General features: G+C 32.7%; 1 protein-coding gene across 2 annotated transcripts in view; it reads left to right on the top strand.

Annotated features, from left to right (window-relative positions):
• The first annotated feature begins 3,324 nt into the window (after positions 1-3,324).
• cnc (NFE2 like bZIP transcription factor cap-n-collar) overlaps positions 3,325-16,755 on the top strand; it is a 99,856-nt gene continuing 86,425 nt past the window's right edge. The window contains exon 1 of one of the 2 annotated variants that reach the window (XM_011647343.3): positions 3,325-4,879. In XM_011647343.3, the coding sequence (XP_011645645.2) occupies positions 4,421-4,879 (459 nt within the window). In that variant the 5' untranslated portion in view covers positions 3,325-4,420. Of the gene's footprint in view, positions 4,880-13,796; positions 13,819-16,755 lie in introns of those variants that run through there. The other variant, XM_011647345.3, reaches the window with a different exon arrangement.

Below are 16,755 nucleotides of genomic sequence, written 5' to 3'. Positions count from 1 at the left end.
CAAACTTGAGCACACGTGCACACATACACATATTCACACGGGATATAACTTATGTTTAGATAAAACAATTTTCAAACACATGCTGCGAAGAAACCACACAAAGCAATGATGTATCATTCACCGTACGAACTGCAGCGTTCGCGGTGTGTTTATACAAAATGTGTTACGCGAACTCGAGATTTGAAAGTCTTGTGAAAGCTTCCTGCAACGATTCCATAAACTTTAAAGTCAACGGTGGCAATCGTAGTTAATAATAGTGATTTCACATCCAGAATATGCCGTAGTGTCGTAAACGATGTCAAAGGCAGTATACATCAGCGATTGCGAAACGTCGAAGCGATATTGTCTAAATCGCGTAAATAGATCTCGTCTCAGATAAAAATTTTTTACGATCGAAATTCGTGCGGTGAGCGCTCTTGGAGAATGCGCGGATGAAGATAACCGCGGTCAGTGACTGTCATGATGAAAGTGTCATGGCATTTCCTCGCGATCAAGAAATGACGCATGTTGGTCTAGCGAAAAAGCGATAACGCATTCGAAACAACAGAGACGAATATTAGCATTATCCATCGAAGGAAGAAGGCACGTTCCTCGTTGATGAAGTTGTCGTACGACTGTCATCGTCCGGCAACGAACCGTTGCGAACGGAATATCATCTTCGACGAAGGTCATACATCAGGTGAGAGTGGAGACGTGTTATAAAATGCGGATTACGTATGCGGATACGCATGAAAACCTACGATATGCAAATAAGAGCCACATGTGATCACGGGTCGAAGTTCGTCATTGCGAATGTTGCGCATTCGACAGAGAGTGAAACGGAAAATCGGCGATATATTGCTGCGGAGAAATCGCAGTCGAAGATCGTACGTACGAATCAGAGCTACGAATTTACAACGACGAACGTGATCCAACTTTGTAAATTATTAGCGACAGATCAACGAAGCTTTCTTCTCGACGATTTCCGGATCTTCTCCGGAAGCTGCTCCGCTCATCTCAATCGAACACGAGCGTCGCGTGGAGTGTATTAAAAATAAGGCAATCGCTTCTGATGAGAGAATTTATTTAATGACAGTCGCGGAGAAAGTAAATTGTTTCGCAGAGGATAGAAATTACATAGTAGCGTGTGTACAAGTGTATAGTTTACGAATGAATGTATAATATTAGACGATTGGTCACGCGACTTTCAATCTCGGAGATTAGATTTGGGATACATCATGCCTATCGTAACCGTATAATATTTTATTTTCTTCGAAAAAATAAGGGACAAATCTGAAAATTTTAGAGTTTTGATCCCACATGTTCCCAAACCAATTTGTGACTATCAGGAGTCTGTGTATTATGAAATTTTCTTACGTAATATCAGCACAAAATGAAATATCGTGTAGTCTTCTAATGGTTTAAAACTAGTTTGACATAATAAACAATAAAAACGAATCTAATTTTAATAAGATGAATAGTTTAAATAACTTGAATAGTTTTAATTAAAAAAATTAAAAATACGTAACATATTTAACACAAGACAAATTATATTTATATATATCTATATTTTATACATTTTATTTATACATTAAAAATTAAAAAAATTTATACATTAGATGTTGAAACTTATTAGAAAAGAATTAATTAGAGCTAATTAGAAAAGAATTTCCCAAAAATGAATTTTGAGAAAATAAATAAATATAAAGGACAGCTGAAATAAAAAGCTGTCTTTTAGAACAAAGGATATACAGTCACTATAATCGATTTATCATGCCTGACAATTAGACAGTGTACTCAGTGATAATATAAATAAATATAAATATCGCGTCTAGATAAAGATAAAGAATATTATTACAGTTATTTTTTTATGCGAAAAAAATGACGCGGAAACTGTTACGTTATCGCGTATCTCTAATTTGCGCGTAAGTACAAAGAGTCGGAGCTTGCGTCACTTCGCATTGCGACTGGTAATCGGACCAACAGACCATCTTTCGTCAACGAATCGAAGTCGCGTGTAGGAACGTATTAAAACAATGCACGTGTTGTCTATTCGTTGGTGCTAGCTCGCGTTCCGTATCGCAACACATCGCACATACGTAGATACGTGTATTTTAATCGAATTGTAAACATAGAATGATGCATGAATCACATTTGCATTTTCAGGAGCGTATTTCTTAAGTGAGTATCAAAACAATTTTCATTGATTCTGAAGATATTTCCTTTTTCAAAATAATATTTTAAAGTTAAATCAGAGATTCCGTTATAAGATTCCATTTAATATCAACTGAGAAAGTATAGTAGTAAGATATTATTCTCTTCTGCCGTTCTCTCAATGATAAATAATCACGCAACTAACTCAATTTAAATTTCTATGAAGAGAAGATAAATTATAAATTTTTTTTAGAATATATTCTTGAAAGTTTTACAGCAGACTTTGCAGAATATATTATAAAAAGCATGCTACAAATTATTTTGCAATTATAATAATATAAATATAGTCATAGATGCAAATCGTTAGAAATATATTAATCAACAAGTATTTTTAACATAGGATCGAATCAAACTGATATTTTATTCAAATCAATGGAATAGAATTTTATTCAATAGAATTGAAACTAATCATTAAATTGAAACTAATCATTAATAAATTTCAATTAATAACACAAATATTATGAAGTTATGTTCAGCGTAAAAACAATGAAATATAATTTTGTAAAATTGTTAATATACACGATTTGTATTCGAATCTTCTCAAAATTTTTAAATAATTTAAATTCAAATTACAGAGATTCGTATTTAATTTGATTTTCCGATTTGATTAGATTTGAATAATCACGTTACTACGTTATATAAACAGGCACGAATATTACGACGCAGTATTTTCAATTATCCGCTTGCTGAAACTCATTATCGACATCGTGACTTTGCATCTTTACGCGACCCTTACTTGATTATACATTACAGCGGATTGGAAACAGATAATCAGAGTCTATTTGAAAGAGACGTGAAAAGAGCGCAAAATCGGTTTCTCGCGAGAATTGCACGAATAAACAGGCGCGCATTGACGTATTTGAGGTGACGCGCTGACACAGATAAATTTCGTAATTCTTTCCGCGAATTTTGTTTTCCTATTCGCGCCTTGAGCTACTAGCGTATCGCATACGTGAGAAATCGTTATCGGCAACGATAACGGAATCAAACACGATGAGAGTCGCGTTGCCGCTGTACACAATAAACGCACAGAACGATAATAATCGTCGGATGCGCGCGATCGCGGGAAACGCGCGGGGAAATTCGCGGCGACGGCGCGGCCCTGGCGAGCGACTCGGCAATCGCGCGACATCGTCGAAGCGCGATTGCTGAGTCACATATCGCGAACAATCTCTCCCGGCAAAGTGCGCGACGTTTGTCCGTTCGGTCGGTCGATCGACGTCCGTTTCGCGTCCGTTTCATCGGTTTCTCCGCGCGTAACGAACTCCATGTCGGGCAAAAGTGTCGTGCGGCAAAAGTGTTGTCTCATCGTCGCGCGAGGCTCGAGCGTCACCGCGTAAAATAGCGAAACGCGGCACAACGCTCGTCCGCGAACTATGCGCAAATCCGGAATTTCAAATCGTCCGCTGTGTCCGTAGATCCCTTTCGCGCGCTGGGACACGTCGCGTGTCCAAAATCAACACACATTCACGTTACACATATACACACGTATGCACACGTATGCGGACACGCGCGCGCCTACGCGGGGATCTGTCAATCGCGAGGACCTGTCTGTCTCGCCGCTTCCGACTTTTTCGCTCGCAGCTGATCCGCGCGCGTGTAAGCGTTTCTCGATGCGTCTCGCGCCACCACGCTGTCAGCGCGATTCCAATAGTGCCCGAGTGTACCGCCGACGATAAGGAGTTGCAGAGCAGCCAGCCGCCTGTCAGAGGAGTGTCCGCGAGGCATGCGTGAGCGATGCGCGCGCGGCTGCACCGCAGTGGCTCATCAGCGACTCGTGCGCGATTTTGAGGTTATTTCGGTCCAGTGTAACTGACCTACACCGCTGCCTGGGAAAACCGCGGCTCTTTTATTTTCACTCCGGCGCTCCGAGCGACGAGTCGTCTCCTTCGTGCCTCGCACGAGAAATTGAAACCGACAGATCCAGCGTCTTGCCGAGCGAGCTGTGTACTCTAACCTTAAAATACGGAGCACGCGACCCCCGTGATGGATTTCGTCGCGTAAACGGTGTATTCGCCGCGTGGCGCCTTCGAGAGGATTTCGATTCTCTGTGTTGCCTCGACGCGATGTCAACGGACGTCCTGTGGAATCGCCTCGCCTCCTCATGATGCCGAGTCGCTTCTGTTATTTACACTTGACAAGGACTGTGAGCTAGTGTGACAAAGCGTCAAGATCCGAACTATCTCTCTGCTTTTGTGTCGAGCTGATCTGTCCATTCATCGGCAAGATGTTGTGCATGAAGAAGCTGTACCGGGAGGAGCTGTTGCAGCTCGCATTATTGTTGTCTCTGCTACGTGTGGATCCGGAATACTATCTGGGCCTGGATATTCAGACCATTGGCATGGGATCCCTGGATCTCCGCAGCGGCTCCGGATGGCACACGGATCATACGATAGTCCACCGTCCGACGTTTATCCATCCGAAGAATCCAGACTCCATGCTGCTGAACTACCAAAGAGATTTGTTCGAGGAACTGAACTCATTGGGGAGATATAACAGAATGAATTCTGGCCTCAATGCCATACATGCCTATTTGCTGAATGTCGATGAGTCTAATAGAGCTGCAGAAGAGCCAGGTCCCAGCGTGCCAGTTTCAACCAACTCAACCAGGAACGTGACGTCTCCTGATCCACCAAATTCCACTCAGAGTCCAGCACAGCCAACTGATGCAGATCTCACTCAAGAGGTACATCTTTTTGTTGATTTCCAGAGATTAACAGAGATTACCAGAGATTTGTGATATATGAAAAAGTAACGTAAGGATGGGGAGATTACTATATGCCACAATGTATAATGTTGCAATGTATTCATGTTATTAAATGTTGCTTAATCTTTTGATTGTCATATATAGTTAAACAATCTCTCTTTTCTCACGTTACAAGCTAATACTAATGCTTATTTATTTTTTTGTTGTTATCTCATATTACAAGCAAACAGTTGTATAGTCATAATTTGACATGTCTATCTGATATGACAGAATATTTAAATATCTGATATTTTAATATATTAAAAATATCAAGCAATCATTTTTTATTGCTTCTATTTTTTCAAATTAATCTGTTTCTAGTATCAAAGATGTGATTTTAAACTTTTTCAATTTGAATATTCCACCAAAATAAAGAAAGTATTGGATGAAAAATTAAAAAATTTCAAAATCATATCTTGCGAGAAAAATGATGTTAATTTAGAAAAACAGAAATGATCAGAAATAAATGTTATATACAAGTAGGCATTTCTTTGTTTATCCTATTCTTTATTTTGACACACACACACACACACACACACACACACACACACACACACACACACACACACACACACACACACACACACACACACACACAAAATTTCTTTGTAATTAAAAATTAAAAATCATTAAAAATCATAAGATCACATAAGACTGTTAGGACAGGAGAGTACTGATATTTCGTAGCATAATTGCTCATAACATTTTATGACATTTCTTTGGACAAAGATACAAAAAAATAATCGATCTTGTGACGTAAATCCCGAATGTCTCAAACTGCATGCAACAATCAGATTTAAAAATAATATTTGGCAGTGCACGCGGCGCGTATCTCTGGAACATTATTTTTCTTCGCTTGAAATGAATGTTCTGAAAAATCAGAAATAACCGCATCTCGTCACGGTCATGTTGGTGGGCAAGATCCGTTGAAAGGAAAACGCAATCGCTCTTTAACAAGCGGTATAACCGCATCATGTAAATGACCCCGAGAATCCTTGCAATGACCTTGCTACCTATAGAAGCGTCCTTTCTTCTTCCATCTATTTCGCTCTCTTTTTTTCCCTTTCTCTCCTCTCGTCTCTTCGAAGCGTTATAGATTTGTTGTACAACTTCAATGTTTCATTATTATCAACTTAATTCGCCTTGTGGAATCTTACGCAGTTTATATAACGAATAATTACGTTTATATCAAGTTAGATAAGACTTGACGTAGTACCTCATTATATACGGTTACAGATGAAATTTAGTTGGATACATGATAATATAAATTTAACTAGTTCTTTTTATAATCTTGGTATCTTTTTTACTTTTAATAAAAAATATTGCAAATGGAAGTTATACGTTAGTCATCAAAATAAATACATATGTATAATTATATAAATTGTCTTCAATTTAAAAACCATACTTGGCAGTATCTAACATTATTTTCCTTCTGCATTCTTTTCGTATCTTCTGTACATTATAAAAGAATGTTGCACTTGTAAAATCCGAACGAATTCATAAAACAAAATTTACGAGACGATACCATAAATAGTGACGCGTGCTGAAAAACAACAGGTAGGTGACTCATAAACCCACTTTTCTTTGTTGCACATCCTGAGAGCGTGGCTGCATTCGGTCGTCCGCAATTCGTCTGTGTTTTTGCGATTTTTTTGTCGAATCCACACGAGGATCGGTTTCTTTCCTTCTATAGATTATGTCCTTGCATACGCAAGTTACCTATACAGGCTGATCTAGGTTAACTAATTACGAATTTGTCCTCAATGACTTAGCGATAACTGTTTTTAGCGGATTTAAAAATCCTCTGATCGTATATATTTAATGCAAACTCGTCAAGATAATTAACTGATATGATAAAGGATACATTATATCGAGAATGATCATCATACATACGATACAAACGATAACGCATGATGAGTCTTGCAATTTTCATGTAGCAAATTTTAGTAAAATTATTTACTTTTTTCCAACTCTTTTTAAATTTTTATACAAAATGTTACATTTGCTTGATAGAGTAAATTTCGGATGAAATAAAGAATGAATATGCATAAAATTTCGAAAAGGATATGGATATGACTAGTAGAATAAAAGTAATATTAATGTAAAAATTAATGTAAAAAATATTATAAAAATTATTAATTATTAATTTGTATTTAATATTAATAAACTTTATGTGTCAATTAAATTTATTAAAATAATAATAAAAGTATAACAAAAAACTTTTTTCTGTTTAATAGTAAATAATTTAAGTATTGTGATAATAATTATAATATACATACATTTTTTTAAATCCTCTTAAAACTTATTCGTTTAGCTCTAGCTTATCTTTTTCTAAAAATAGCTGAAAATTGTTGAAAAACAAAAAGCAATGATTAAAATTTGTCTCTCACCAAGATGTCAATTAACAGTATTTTTAAAATTAAAGTAAACGTAAAGAAAGAAGAGAGAAGAATTTGTAACCTTAGTCCATTACGTTTAATTACGTTTAAAAACACAAAATGTTTTATTGGCTTTTCTTACGACAGAATAAGTAAGCATAATTAGACGTAGCATCAATGCGATTGATCTAAAGAGAATGATGGTAACTGGATTTGGTTAATAGAATAGTGCGATCTTTGGTAAGCTGAGGTCACTCGAAGCTATGATATCACTCGCACACGTAGAGTTCTTTTCTAAATTATCTTACCACTTGCAGTAAAAACCTTCAAATGTAACTGAATACTCATGCTTAAGTTAGCAAGGATATTGCTAGGTACTATTGATTTACGCGAACATCTAATTCTAAAAATCTCTGGATATTTCAACGCGACGAACATAGAAATGTTTGATGATATTTTAATTACTGAAATCAAATCTAGCCTAATAACATTATTAATTTACACTTTATTCTCTAGATTAATAATACAAACCGTATCGCGATCAAGGATATAATAATAAATAAAAGGATATAATAATCTAACTTATATAACTTATTATTCTCAACTTTTACGTTTTATTTTATTTAATATAAAATTTTGTGAAGAGATATCTAAAAACATTAATGAATTTTTTTTAAGAAATTTTAATAAATACTAAATTTTTCATTTAAAGATATTTTCATTTAAAGATATTTTTGGATGCTAATAGTCCTCATAATGACGCATGTAGCTTCAGACAGGAGATGATGCAATCAATCGCAGCAAGAGCGCATCTTAATAAGTAATTTTTTAATGCGTCTTATTTTTTAAAGATCGAAATAATATTATATGAAATGTGCTTATGCGTCAAATACGAATATGCACTGTGATAAGTAAGCAATTTTCGCGTTGGAAATATTTCTGAAACAAGCTATCTCAAGCATAATCCGATGTATTAAAAAAAGTCACGATTAATATGGAGTAGAGAAGAAACATTTTCTGATATCAACTGTCATGTTTCTTGTTCTTATCATCCATAAATTTACATTATATATATATATATATATATATATATATATATATATATATATATATATATATATACGTACAATATCATATAATATATATGTCACATATATATCACATAATATATATGTATATATTATTTTTAAAACTTTAACAAGATTTGTATTTGCGACATTGGAACGATTAACGATTATATTATTGATCTTTTTATTCAAACGTTTCAAAAGATTAAAAAAGCATAATCATAAATTTAAGTAGATCAAAGGGATTGTGCTTGCGATAATTACATAATTTTTTTCGAATATTAGTGGCTAAATACAACGGAAAGTGTACACAGATAAATGAATTTTCCGTACATACCGTACCGAGAACTGCCTTGTTCCAAATTAGATGTTTGGCCTCATTCCAACATGTGGGTGACATCAAATGAATTTATCGTATTGCGAAGAGCATTCGAGGGAATTTATCTTAATTTATCTTACAAAAAGATCGTCATTCAATTCTTTTTCGCTGGCAATTATAGATATCGTATCGACAAACCTTCTCATCGCTTTGTCCGAATAAACATTTCATGCTGAATATTGTCAAAGTTTTTCGTCAGGTTTTTGTGGCGGCCTCGATTACAAAAATAATTGCATGCAAATGCGCGCGTTAAAGATGATTCAGTGTGAAAAAAAGATGTGTGCAAGAAGCAGATGTGACCTCAATTCCATTAGGATTAATGCACAGATTTGCACAGAAAATCTTTCTGTGCAAATCTTTCGTCTTCAGAACGATATATGCGTCCGGAATTAAGAAACGATCGAGGATTTTTGAGAGGATCATAAAAAGGTGCTCGTGAAAAGAAATTTGCCCTTCTGTCTCTAATTTTGCGTGTTAAGGCCGTGTTGAATGATCAAATGCCATGCAAACTCCGAGGCTTACATTGTATATTTCCTTTTCGTTGCATTATGCACGCGATGCATAGTAGATATTCGTTTTGGGATCAATCAAAGTAGTCATGCTTTTTCTCTTCTTGCATATGTGACATTTATACGGATACGTAAAATTAAAAGGAAGACTGACACTAATTGCTGCAGTAAATACTAGCATACAATGAAAGTTGTACAAAAATCGACCAAGTATAAACTATAACATTTCGATATAAACTTTACGTATAGCTGGTGATATTTTGAAACTCTGAATCACTACCTGAGTTAATGAATTTAAGAGATGGATTTATAATATGAATTATATTCATTATGATATAACTAATAATCCTATACTATTTTTTACACTAAAAAACATGATTTTCATAGCATACATTAGAAAATTAACTTAATCCAAGATAAAATCTTGAAAAAACCTATTTTAGATTTTTTTGTATTTTATTTATTTAAAAATAATGAATGTGAAAAAATAGTGATTTATTTAAAAATAGTAATATGAATATATTATTTTCTATATGTAAACTTATTAAGAAAATTATTACGAAATAAATTTTGAAACATTAATTTATAATGATTAAACTTTTTAAGATATATTAACCTGATGTATCCGATGTTTAATTATTTCTTGTAATTATCTGTTAATTTTGTTGAAATCGTTTTAAGTAAATAAATTGTCTTCTTCTGAATGATGTTTGCGTTTTTGCGGATGAAAATCGAGGATGTCGGACTTTCCCCAGTTATAGAAAGGCAGTTGCAACCAAGCGTATCTCGGGACAAACATACGCAGTTTTACGCATCGTAAATACAGATCTTTGACAGAACGAAATTGGCAAGTTGCCTTGCTATGTATCTCACACGTGCTTTGTAATTAAAGTACTTAGTCAAAACAAAGTCAAGGCTGTAAGACAATATAATAATACTTTATTGGCAAGCATTGTGATGACAGTAATTTGTTGGCAAATTTTTTTTCAATATAACATACTTATACACACGCTCTCTTTTATAAATGATACATTTTATAATAGTAACAAGAAGATATCTATTTACAATTGAGTATGACGATTTCAAAAATATTATTACAATATATTTTATAAATTTTTTTAAAAGTAAAAATACATAATGTAACGGATAATTCTTGAATATCAAATACCAAAAAGATTTAATTCATTGTCACAATTCATCTACACGTGCAAGTTTGTTATCCTTGTTTTCTGTTTGTTATTTTGATATAAATTATTATGATATAATTTTTTTTTTAATTCTTTTATAAAAAATTGCATTTTGATCAAGTTGATGCATGACATGATAATTTCGAACACTTTTCTATGATTTCATCAAAATTTTACTTGCTCTTTCTAATATTATTACAAAAGTATAATCTTTTTTGTCAATTTTATTGATCATTAGAACAAACATTAATTATATAGAAAAAAAGTAGCTATTTTACTAACAATTTAAATTTAAAGTGGAATATAATGAGTGTCACATTTATATCATTTTCATAAAAATTTTATATTTATAATGTCATGTGGAAGATTGGAATTAATCAATTTCAATATATCTTTGATTTTGTTAAAACTTTAATTTATTGTTATATATTTAATCAACATAATTGACGATCAAAAAGATAATGGTACTTAGATAATATACGTATGTATAGCATAGATTTATTTGAATTTTTGATTTAAAATGACAAAATAAGACAAATGACATAATATTTTATATTGTATCTCATTAAAATTCTTTGGATATAAAATACTCGCATGTAAAATGCATATGCAAAAAATTAACAGATAAAGAACCTCAGTATAACTCGAGCTGGTAACGTTATAAAATGAAGGTTGATGTAACTACAAGGCTAAACATTTTACTATCTTTATTTACTCGCTTTGTTTCACATATTATCTTTCAACTATTTATGTATAACATCCAGTATTTAAATGCCAATTATAAATGGTCATCAAATCTTTATTTGACGTGGAGTATATTATGTCTTATTTTTTTTAATTGAATATTTTTTGCATACAATACATATATGAAATTTCAAAAAATATTTATTATAAATATATTACGGGGTTATATGACCATTTGTTTATATCCATTGATAATTCAAGAATATAAAATTTACTATAACATGATATGAATCCAAATTACTGATTAACAATCGACGCAATATAAATTTTTACCATAACGTTCGACTGTCGTTTTATGATCAATTCTTTTTATGATCGAAGTAACGGGAACTTGTTCGTTGTTTTGCGTCGATTGCTTGCCTGCCAAGTTTTAAATCGTGCAATGATTTTGCGACGGGACAGCGTCTCGAGGTGTCATACATAAACAGGAAAGACGACGAATTTGAGTCTGTTTTCGATTTTTCATTGCATAATAAATACTCACAAGGTAAGCTATTAGCATATCAACTAATATGAATAAATTTGTCGGTTAGAAACTAATTTAAACAGAATTGCTTTGCTAAAAGATGTAATGTTATCTTATTGTGTGTACACGTATAGAATATGTTGACTACATATAAATGATATTCACAGAAAATTTATAAAAAAATGGCAGATGTGTAATTGAAAGAATTCTTACATCTTTCTGAATTAGAAGTATTTTTATAATTTTATTTCGATCAATATGAGAAATTCAAAATGTAAAAAATTATTTTTATTTATATCCAAATTTTTAAAAGCTAAAGAATTATAATATATAATCTTTTCTTTTTATAAATGTATGATAATTTAAAAATTAGTCATCTTTTGCAAGAAGTCTTAAATATAAAATTTTAAAATAAATATTATTATTTTAATAATAATCAAAAGATAAAAATAACTTTCTACAAAATCGAAAATTCAGTATTTTACATGGAATTATCTAACATTGTGAGAAAATTCGTGTAACACATTCTGCTTCATGATAACTGTCAGGATATGCTCAAAACATTCTCAGGATGTGCTCAAAACATTTACATAGTATATCATTTATCATATTTTCTTAGAATATATTCACAATAAGGAAAATGCGTTTATTTTATTTCGTTCAAATTTCTGAATTTTTTAAAATTATTCCTAAACTAACTTAACTTAACATTTGCTGATTAATAAGCTATGCTAGATTCGATTATTGAATCGGCTGAATTGCATCGTGTAGCGAGTTCTTACATTTTTCATCACTTTTTTTATCGCGCACACACGTTAACCAGCTACAATATCGTGCGTATGCTATATTGCGCATGAGTGCAAAGGTTGAGAAATATTCAGCCTTCGCATGGAGTTATGCAGTGATTAAAAACAATCGTATGTAATCTGTCATAGATATTTGACGAGTCTTTTAGGATAATCACTATAATGATTGAACTTTAAACGAGACTGTATTGTGAATTTACGAAATAAATAGTGTGAATCATAATTTATATTTTTAAAAATCATTTATAGATATTAGTAGATATTAGTCTGATTGCAGACCTCGTTTTTTATTAGTTCTACGAAAAATCATTTATAAATTTCTTTTGTTTGCCACGAAAATTTTCTTACTTTATGTTGCTCCGCTCTTCATTACAGAGATTCAATGACTAGATTTCTAGCTTATTGTTATGCGGACGTAATAATAGTCTTCTGCGAATTATTCAGTTATATCACGATCCGATCAGTAAATAGTGCGTAAGAATCATGTCACTATTTGTGCATTCATGCAAATTGCATATTTATTAACTGATATAACTATCGATTTATTTGCTTCGATATAGAAAAATACCTTATAATTATTAAGCATCGATTCGAAATTATATAATTTCGAATATTCATTCTGAAGCATTTTAAGCTATTTTTTTAATGTTCTGTACTACAGAAACGTAATATTCTTAATGATGAAGGTACAGCACGATAATATTATATACGACATTAATTGTAATTGTGACAGTTTATTCTCTTAATCTTACATTTGATTTAAAAAAAACTTTGCACGAAAACTTATATAAATTTATATATACCATTTTTATATACTCTTTGAACAATTTTTAATTTTATTCACGGATTACAAATTATACGAAATAAATCTGAAAGTTGAATGTTTTAGACTCGCGATCTATTTAATCCCTGCGATTTAGACTTCTCTGCACAAGTCGTGCTTTTGCCAGTAGCTCCAATCGAAGGCTCGATTCCTCGCAAGACATTTCCTTTTAACGATATTTACCGTTTAGTAACGAACGTTCGCGTCCGTCGTCGTCGCGTCACGTGTGCTCATCGAACGTTCCATAAATTTTCATAAATCAGCATCGCGAGCGTATGCAAACGATGACCCTGACGACCCGTCGTGGTTGACGGACGAAAGTCGCATCGTCGATTCCGAGGTGCGAGTAGCCGGCAGTCCGACGGCACGCCGCGTGACGAATCCAAGTTAGACGCCGCGTGTGCGCGCGTGTAATTAATCGAAACACAGAGATCATTACCGCCGATTTGGTCAGACGTGTCAAATGGCGCGGAGGAAGCGGAAGCAGCCGAGGATGGTCACCGTGTTCGTGCCGGTTGACGTACGTTCCTTATCACATTAGTGCATTAATTTTTCATTGTTTTCGAAAAACAAAAACATGGTTCTCATGCGTGATAAAACACGTATTCTGTGTATTTCTCCTCCGCGAGCATATGAAATTCTTTTCTCCCTTTTTCTCTCTCTCTCTCTCTCTCTCTCTCTCTCTCTCGTGTCAAGTACTTAAATTGCAAAGGAAGAAACTTGTGACGTTAATATTTGTATTTCGGCGCTATTCTCGGCGTTCAAGTCAAATAATTTGTTGTTTATTTAATCTATTCTCATAACAAAGTGATAGAAAATCTTTATATATATATACATATATAATGATTAAATGATTTGTTTTAATATGTCTTCTATTATGTCTTATTAAATCCTATCATAAATCATAAATTACTGTGCTTATATGCTTTTGTTTTTTATTAACAGTTATATAAAATAATGACGTTCTTGTTTTTTGTTTCAGGTATGTATCATATCACATCTCACATTATCGACATTATCTTTCGAGGTTTAAAACTTGAGATTATTTTGCGTGGTATTTCTTGCTACTTGACAAATCTATAAGATTCCATATTAGAGATGTGATTCCATTAGAGATGTGATTTCAAATATAGTATGCAGTAGTAATCTTTGTCACATCATCTGGTAAGTTTTTAACAAGATAAAGTTTTCTTTTTATTTAGACTTTTTATATGATTTTCCTTGTTTTATTTTTGTTATTCACTTGTTTATTCATGTTACTTGTTTTTGCAAATTCTATACTTCCTTAAATTTTAGATTAACTTAAATATCGATTAAATATCGTATATTAATTACCAAATATGTAATCTCGTAAATTTTTTATTTTTTTCTTTCTGACAAAAATTTAGACAAAGACGTATAACGAACATTTTATTAAGATTCTTATGATTTTTTTTATTATACATCCATGTATCCTCGTAGTACTAATACGTAGTACTAATACGAATTTTGCTTTATTTACAATGAAATAAAATTTATTTTTTTATCTAAATCCATTTTTATAATAGAAGACAAAGACGGAAACTGAAAATTTCATCATTCGATGAATTCGCCACGAATATCATTCTAGTCAAGGAAGATTCCCATGAATCAAATCAACCGCCCCTTCCCCTCCCCACTGATAGTGTCACTAATTTGCGAACTAGCGCAGTCTTTGCCACATTACTTTATATCGTCAAACGTAAACAATACTATTTTTGACTTGTGTCATAAAATTAGCACAGCTGCATAACTATGTATAAGTCGATCGCCAGGAAAATACGACGTAAGACAAATTTTTTGCGTATTCCATCGGATCGTTTGGGGATGAGTGTTTAGGAAAGATACCTTTGTCAAGGTTAGCGAGATCGAACTAACTTCTGTAAAAATAACCGCGCCGTACAACATTTAGCATAGCGTTTATTCATGAAAGAGTGCAGCGATCTCGTAACCTTCGCGGGTTAAACCCACGCGCCTTCGTGCGTATTTGGCAATCAAACGGGAAATCTCGAGATCTTTGTTGCGTTGAAGTTTCGCTATGCCCGGGTCATCGGTTGTTGATAAATCATGATAAGTTATTTGGCGTATGTATAATTCGACTATATATTTTCAGCATTGCATAACTTATCACTTTGCATGCTTATATATTTTTAACATTACTTAATTTATCACATGTATGAACTATGTTTATATTTTTTTTTTTTTTTTTGTTAAATACAATTCAACCAGTTTAAAGTTTCTAGATATCTTCTAGCAATAATTTTAGGCATTTTTTATTAACAAAGCATCTTGAAAAATGTGTTTCGTAATTAATTCTCTATTTAAATGTCTATTAGAATAAATTAAGCTACAATGATGTGTGTATATTTCTAAAGACTTTTGAAATTTCGTCAAAATTCGTATCCTTTTTATTTTATAAACCAAGAAACTATTATTTCTCAATCTTGAAACAAGCATTATTTTTATAATTTCATAATTGTCGGAATATCTATAAATCAAACGATGATGCAATATCATTTACATGTATGATAATAAGTGGAGATAGCGTAGTACATCCAACACGTGTATGTTCCTCCATCGACCACGTGGCCGTTTCTCCGTCGATAAAACAGCGCAAGAGAATATTCCATTTGAATGTTATAATTATCGATTGCTGATTAAATAATTTTCTACGCTAGATTTACGCTCCAAGCAACAATTGCGCCATTGATTTCATCGAAAACGAGCGCTGACATCAACATTATCATTTTCTTGCACGAACCGGAATATATTTTTCTCTGGCAGTATCAAATACACACTTTATTGCGATAAAAAGCAGCTCGCGCGATATGATACGATACGTTTGTAACTATGTTAGGATCGGTCCAGTGCATTATCTCTGATAAGGAAGCTCTAACGTTATCGTTTAATGAAAGTTAAGTTATAAAGATAAGGTTCCTTATGAACTTTTGCAATAATTAACACGATGGTATTTTTTAGAAATGCCAGAATGAATTTCGCACGAGCAGTGATGCAACTGGTGAAGTCGACAACGATTAATTGAGAGTAATTTTTCTCGGTACATTAATCGAAACCAATTTACACTAGATGGTATTTACACTAGATGGCGAAAAGAGGGAACTCAGCCAATCTGAACGTAAGCAAAATGTCATTATTCATGAATAGAATATATAAACATTTTTTATTTGTTATAAATATGAAATTTAACGTATCAGATTATTCATATTTTAGTTTAGTTTATTATGTTTCAGATCTTAAAATAATATCTTATTAAACAAAAGTAGTTTAAAAAATTTAAAAAATACGCAAGCAATATTATGAAATTAATTTAATAATATCAAAAGTGAGAAGCTTAATTTCTTAAATAATTTTCTTTGTAGATGAACAATTCTTTTTTACGAAGATTTTTTTTCGATTTGAAACTCGGCTATGACACACT

Source organism: Pogonomyrmex barbatus, unplaced genomic scaffold (assembly GCF_055798465.1).
Source record: "Pogonomyrmex barbatus isolate J1 unplaced genomic scaffold, ASM5579846v1 scaffold1, whole genome shotgun sequence".
Classification (NCBI taxonomy): domain Eukaryota; kingdom Metazoa; phylum Arthropoda; class Insecta; order Hymenoptera; family Formicidae; genus Pogonomyrmex; species Pogonomyrmex barbatus.
Note: the sequence above shows the minus strand (reverse complement) of the source record. Positions and strands in the feature narration are given on the sequence as shown.